We start from the raw sequence: 7,500 nt of genomic DNA, 5'->3' as shown, positions 1-7,500 counted from the left end.
TCTATCTAATTTTGTTCATTTGGTTAATGCTATTTAAAGATAGCTCAGTTCTAAAACTATCTCTATCTCCTTATACACACACACACACACACACATATATATATATATATATATATATATATATATATATATATATATATATATATATATATATATATATATATATATATGTATGTATACAGGTATATATGTATGTATGCATGTATGTAATATACGCATGCATGGATGTATATGTATGATTTATCTTACTAAAAGTGTATTGAAATATAACTGGTTCTGGGAGATAATATTCCACAAATTGTAATATTTGAAAAGTTCTTGTAATAAATGGTGCACAAGTCCACAGGTTAGGACTTAAGGAAACCCAACATATGGAGAGAGAGAGAGAGAGAGAGAGAGAGAGAGAGAGAGAGAGAGAGAGAGAGAGAGTAGTTCACCAGGTATCTGATCTCGCAGGGATCTAACAAGATAACCCTTCATTTACTAAAACTTTTCAACATTTTCGACAATGAACGTCAAGAAGTTTTCAGAAACGAACATTATCCTAAATCCTTAAAATGTAAACATTATAAACATTGGCTAAACACAGCACTCGAAGGAATATTGTCTTTTTTGATGAAGATCATGATTATAGATTTTTCTTGCGTTCGCCTCTCATCAGCGTGGGAGTATGACATTAGGGAAAAAGTGCACAGTCATCGGACACACGCGGCGCCTCTGAAACGCGGTGAAATACTCGCTGACCCACTTGCTTCAAATTTGATTCTGTATGTTTGCGTAGTTAAACCATTTTCTCTCTGTTTCTTGTTTTTGTTTTGATTTCATTAATATTTGAGGGGATCTTGTGTGTGTCTACAACTCTTTTCTCTCACTTTTTTTTTGGTTTTGATTTCATTAATATTTGAGGGGATCTTGCGTGTGTTTACAACCCTTTTCTCTCACTTTTTTTTTGGTTTTGATTTCATTAATATTTGAGGGGATCTTGTGTGTGTTTATAACTCTCTTCTCTCACTTTTTTGTTTTGATTTTATTAATGTTTGAGAGGATCTTGTGCCTACAGTAAAACACTTTTCTCTCTGTTTTTTTTTTTTGTTTTGATTTCATTAATATCTGAGAGGATCTTGTGTGTGTTTATAACTCTTTTCTCTCACTTTTTTCTTGTTTTGATTTTATTAATATTTGAGAGGGTCTTGTGTGTGAGACTTCAATAACTGTACATTTGTTTTAAACTCATTTCTTTTTTTTTTAATATTTCAGAGGATATTGCGTGTGACATTTTAATAATCGTATGACTTTAATAAATGTATGTCTGTTTAAAACTCTTTTCTCTTCTTTTTAATATATGAGAGGATCTTTTGTGTTAGACTTTAATACATGTATGTTTGTTTAAAACTCTTTTCTCTTATTTTTTTAATATATGAGAGAATCTTGTGTGTAAGGCTTTAATAAATGTATATTTGTATAAAATCCATTTCTCTTCTTTTTTTTCTAATATCTGAGATGATCTTACGTGTGATACTTTAATAAGTTCATTTTGGGGACAACATAAACGTTTTCAAGTGAATCATGGAATACTATAAAATAACTTTAGAATACGAAGTAATAAGTTTATTTTGGAGGCAACACAAAGGTTTTCAAGTGAAGCATGAATCGTAGAATATTACATAAGAACTCTAGAAGACTTGAAATAACTGAATATTTGATAAGTTTACGCGACGATAGTCACATTAAGTAAGTGGACCAAAATTTTATTTTTGCATGTATAATATAATGATCCAAAATCGTTGCAAAGATAAATGCACAACACACGCGAATTCCCGTTTATTTTAGACAGGTCAAAACAGCTTTGAAGGAGTTACGAACGCAATACGAAAATACGTCACGAGACCAATATAAAAGTTCACCATACGCCAGATAATCGATGGAGTAGATAACCTGAACTTACATGGATAATATCAGGTTAACTTGATCTTACGTAAGACGATCAAATGCATTTAAGATAAGAGTATTGTTAATGCTAAACTTTGATGTGGGTTAACCAAAAGTTTCCCTTACGTAATCATTTTTCCTGAATTAACCGGATACTGAATGAGACGAAAATATACTCGATATTATGAATGACAACAGCTTATTTTAAAGTCAGGTAAGCGTAATACCACAACACCAAACTTTGTTTTAGGTTGACCAACAGTTCTGACAACAGTACAGATTTCCCCTAAACCAACAGGAAACTTAGTAAGACGGAAATGCGCTTGAAATGTGAATGATATTAACTTATTTTATCATCAGGTACGTGTGATACGTCAACACTGCACTTGGTTTTATGCTGACTGAGAGTCATTCCTATAATCAAAGTTTGCCTCAAAGCAACCCAAATATCGATGAAGAAAACGTCTCTCATTTTATGAATGACATAAACTTATTACAGACGAAGCAGAGATAATTAAAAGTTTTACTGTTAGATTCACCAGCACTGAACTTTGGCTCTGGCTGATCGAAGTTCTACATCACAATCAGAGGAACAGTTCAGTGTCAGGAACAACAAACTTTGTTTTCGTGAGATCAAAAGTTCTACCTAGAGTCAAAAGAAGAAGAATAAGAGAAGAAGAACAAGGGCGAGGGCAGGAAGGAGGCCGCAGGGCAGGGCAGCACAGCACCTGTGACGACTTACCTGAAGTTGGAGCAAGGGTGGATGATCCAGTGTCCAGCTGCCTTCTGGCGGATGCGCTCTTTCATCAGCGCCTTTTTGGAGCCGAAGAGCTTCATGGCCAATTTGTTATCGGTGGGCTGAAAGAGGGCCTGCAGTTGGTTCTTGAGGAAAGAGGGCTTGGGCTCGGCGCCCCCGGGCTGGGCACCGGAGCCCCCGACACATAACTGCCCGGGTCCCAGTTCCTCCTTGGGCGTGCCGTAGAGAGACACATCGTCCCCGCCGAAGTGCACTTTACTGACATCGCGGAAGTTCATCTCGGGCGAGATGTAGTCGTTCACGAAGGCTGTCTCATCCTCGACGGCCGTCACCAGGGAGTCGGTGCAGGTGGTCGTCTCCACCGAGATCTTGATGTCGTCTCTGAGCGTGGCCGACCGCGGCGACCTCACCTCTTCCTCCGAGCCCGTAAGAGGGCTGGTCACCGCCACACGACCGTTCGCCAGCCGTAGACTGGGCAGGCGCTGGGCTCGGCGACCCCCTCCTCCACCTCCTCCTCCTCCTCCACCACCTCCCCTCCTCCACCACCACCACCACCTCCACCAACACCACCTCCTCCTCCTCCACCACCTCCTCCACCACCCCCACTCGCACACGAGCCGTCCCTCGTGGTGGCCCCGCCCGAATCCACGGCCCCGCCCCCATTGGCCACCGTCGCTCCTCCTCCTCCTCCACCACCACCACCTCCTCCTCCTGACGTAGTTGACCCCGCCCCGCTTCCAGCCAGGCCTCCTCGGGACCTGACGGCGCTGCCGGTGCTACTGCTGCTGCTGCCTCCCCCGGCAGCGGAGGCCACCCCGGTCCCGCCCCCACCGGCTCCCGAGCCGCTGGCTGAGAGTGACCCTGACCCGAGGTCAGCATCTCGGTATTCGCCGAGCTCTCGTTCGCTGTCCCTGTAAAGAGGAAAAAACAAAATAAGTGTCAGGTGATGAATTTTACTTTAACATAAATATATATAAATATTTATTTTTTAACAAAAATTATATATTTATTTTTAATGCAAAATTGCATTTGTTACTCAAAGTGAAATAAAGAATAGGAAGTGTGAGATGATTCAGCCTATGTGAATAAAAACAAATAAATATTTATTTTCTAATGAAAAATTACATTTGTCACTAAAAGTGAAATAAAGAATAGGTAGCGTGAGATGATTCAGCTTATGTGAACAAAAACAAATAAATATCTTTATCTTTAATAAAAAAATCACATTTGTTACTCAAAGTGAAATAAAGAATAGGAAGTGTGAGATGATTCAGCCTATGCGAATAAAAACAAATAAATATTTATTTTCTAATAAAAAAATTACATTTGTTACTCAAAGTGAAATAAAGAAAAGGAAGTGTGAGACGATTCAACTTAAGTGAATAAAAACAAATAAATATTTACTTTCTAATACAAAATTGCATTTGTTACTCAGAGTGAAATGAAGAAAAGGAAGTGTGAGACGATTCAACTTATGGGAACAGAGATAAATAAATATTTTTTTTTTTAAATGAAAAGTCACTTTAAATAAAAGAGTGAAAAGAGAAAAGGAAGTGTTCGATGTTTAACTCATTTGAACAAAGATGAATGAATAACTAATATTTTTCTTTAAATAAAATGAGTAACTCATTTGAACAAAGATAAATGAACACAATATTTTTCTTTTAAATAAAATGAGTGACTTTAAATAAAAGAAGTGAACTCAGAAGACCGGAAGTTATGTGTCAGGACCCGAAACAATGTTGTGAACGAACAGGAATATTTATATAATATTAATAAAGAATGTTAATGATATAATAATAATAATAATAATAATAATAATAATAATAATAAATTAAACTGTAGTGCAACGATACAGGAATATTACGAGATAATAATAATAATAATAATAATAATAATAATAATAATAATAATAATAATAATAATAATAATAATACGTTCTATTGAATATTATTGCTGCTTCAGCTGCATTTATAACCAATCAGAATTCGCCGTCCATGGACCCCCGCTGAAGCCCGTGTATAAGTTCAGAAGGACCTATGCAATCTGCCAGTCCTCTACTAGCTCCCGCTGGAGAATGACAGAAGAGTCTGTCGAAACGTCGCGGCAACAATTGTATAGAACTAACTGTATAGAATATATAAAGCAGCATAATCCAGATTTTTACTTTTCCCCATGAAATGACAAATATAGGCGAGCTGTTAACAAGCACCTCCACTGAAGAGAAGTCCGCAATAGGGAAAATAGAAAAAGTCTTCTACAAAATAAATGCAGCTGAAGCAGCAATAATATTCAATAGAACCTGTTTAAAAGAGGGTCTGCTGCCAAATATAATAATAATAATAATAATAATAATAATAATAATAATAATAATAATAATAATAATATCTGAAGCTGTAGTACAACGATACAGGAATATTATGAGATAATAATAAATAATAATAATAATAAAATAATAATAATAATAATAATAATAATAATAATAATAATAATAATAATAATAATATCTGAAACTGTAGTACAACGATACAGGAATATTACGAGATAATAATAAATAATAATAATAATAAAATAATAATAATAATAATAATAATAATAATAATAATAATAATAATAATAATGATAATAATAATAATAATAATAATAATAATAATAATAATAATAATAATAATAATAATAATATCTGAAACTGTAGTACAACGATACAGGAATGTTACGAGATAATAATAATAATAATAATAATAATAATAATAATAATAATAATAATAATAATAATAATACCAGAAACTGTAGTGCAACGATACAGGAATATTACAAGATAACAACACCAATAATAATAATAATAATAATAATAATAATAATAATAATAATAATAATAATAATAATAATAATACCTGAAACAGTTGGTACAAAATACAGGAATATTACGAGATATATCCACGAAATATTTCATAGTTCAACTGACATACCGAACTGTAGTGTGTACTATTCCTAAAAGAAACGTATAAACAGCAACTACACTAAAAATACAATACATGGTAATTAATTTCATGACCATACTGTTACTATACAGTTATTATAATCAATCGTGGTTGCAGAAATGTTATTAAATGATAACTAGATTTATTAAAATATCGTAACAAAATGTTAATGAGATTTAACATAAGAAAGAGGTAATGCAAATGTTAACACCAAACTGACAAGTGAGATTTAGTTTTCTGTAAAAGAAAAATATTGTGCCGGCTTTGTCTGTCCGTCCGAACTTTATTCTGTCCGCCCCCAGATCTTAAAAACTACTGAGGCTACAAGGCTGCAAATTGGGATGTTGATCATCCACCTTCCAATCATCAAACAAACCAAATTACAGCCCTCTAGCCTTAGTAGTATTTATTCTATTTAAGATTAAATTTAGCCATAATCGTGCTTCTGGCAACGATATATGATAGGCCACTACCGTGCCGTGGTTAAAGTTTCGTGGGCCGCGGCTTATACAGCATTATACCGAGACCACCGAAAGATAGATCTATTTTCGGTGACCTTGATTGTACGCTGTACAGAAAACTCGATTGAGCTGAAGAAACTTCGGCGCATTTTTTACTCGTTAATATATTGTTACGGAATATGTGGGTAAAGGCTATAAAGATAATTTCAATAACTAGGGGTAATTAAAAGCACTATAACAACATTACTTTATGAGAAAGAGTAATAACATTGCAAATACTAAAAATGGTAATTATGAAGAAAATGGAACAGAGTAATATTATGCTTTCTCTACAGATATATTAACAACAATTAATGAGAAAAAGTATTGTTATTGTATTGTTCTTAATTATCTCTAGAAAAGAACATAATATAATTCTGTTACATTTTATTTTTGATTATCATTTTTATGTTTGCAACGTGCATGCATTTTTTTGCATATTAATTTACAAAAGGACAGTTTTATAGCTATATTTCTCATTAAGTAATGGTGTTATCATGTTTTTAATTACCTCTAGCTATTAAGATTATTTTATAACCTTAGTTTCATATTATGTAACATTATACAAAAATCACTTATCAGATTCTTGAGAAGATTTGAATGACCTCTTGTTCCTGTGTCATGTCTTATTAACTTCTAGTCTCAATAATAAGCTGCCTGTTTCTGTATAGAGATTTACACCTAAATACCCGCAGACCGCAAAGACAGAATTGGCCTTATAACCTGCGTTTCATATTATGTAAATCGTATTAAAAAATCACTCGTCAGACTGCTGCGAAGATTTGAATTGCCTCTTGTTCCTGTGTCATATGTCATTAACGTCTGGCCCCAAAAATAAACTGCCTGTTTGTACTGCATATAAAAAACACCTAAATATTAGATAATTTGAATTATTTCTTGTTTCTGTGTCATAGCTCATTAACGTCTAGTCCCGAAAATAGTCACAAAAATAGACTGCCTGCTTGTATTGTATATAAAAAAACACCTAAATATTAGAAGATTTAAATTATCTATTGTTCCCATATTATTTTAACGTCTGGTCCCAAAAATACACTGACTGTTTGTACTGTATATATAAAAAAACACACCTAAATGTCAGAAGATTTGAATTATCTCTTGTTCCCGTATTATTTTAACGTCTAGTCCCAAAAATAAACTGCCTGTTTGTACTGCATATAAAAAAAAACACCTAAATATCAGAAGATTTGAATTATTTCTTGTTTCTGTGTCATAGCTCATTAACGTCTAGTCCCGAAAATAGTCACAAAAATAAACTGCGTGCTTGTACTGTTTATAAAAATGTAAAAAAACTAAATATTAGAAGATACTGTAT

The 7,500-nt window shown here is 33.9% G+C and overlaps 2 protein-coding genes across 12 annotated transcripts in view; both read right to left on the bottom strand.

Annotated features, from left to right (window-relative positions):
- The window catches only part of Ih (hyperpolarization activated cyclic nucleotide gated potassium channel Ih), a 557,258-nt gene extending 554,066 nt beyond the window's left edge, over positions 1–3,192 (bottom strand). For 10 of the 11 annotated variants that reach the window (XM_067100602.1, XM_067100604.1, XM_067100603.1 and 7 more), the window contains exon 1: positions 2,672–3,107. In XM_067100602.1, coding sequence (XP_066956703.1) covers positions 2,672–2,964 — 293 coding nt within the window. In that variant the 5' untranslated portion in view covers positions 2,965–3,107. Of the gene's footprint in view, positions 1–2,671 lie in introns of all 11 variants that reach the window. The other variant, XM_067100609.1, reaches the window with a different exon arrangement.
- LOC136836405 (loricrin-like) overlaps positions 3,126–7,500 on the bottom strand; it is a 549,155-nt gene continuing 544,780 nt past the window's right edge. The window contains exon 2 of the mRNA XM_067100612.1: positions 3,126–3,597. Coding sequence (XP_066956713.1) covers positions 3,126–3,597 — 472 coding nt within the window. The remainder of the gene's footprint in view (positions 3,598–7,500) is intronic.

The sequence above is a fragment of the Macrobrachium rosenbergii genome, chromosome 56, assembly GCF_040412425.1.
Source record: "Macrobrachium rosenbergii isolate ZJJX-2024 chromosome 56, ASM4041242v1, whole genome shotgun sequence".
NCBI classification, from domain to species: Eukaryota; Metazoa; Arthropoda; class Malacostraca; order Decapoda; family Palaemonidae; genus Macrobrachium; species Macrobrachium rosenbergii.
Note: the sequence above shows the minus strand (reverse complement) of the source record. Positions and strands in the feature narration are given on the sequence as shown.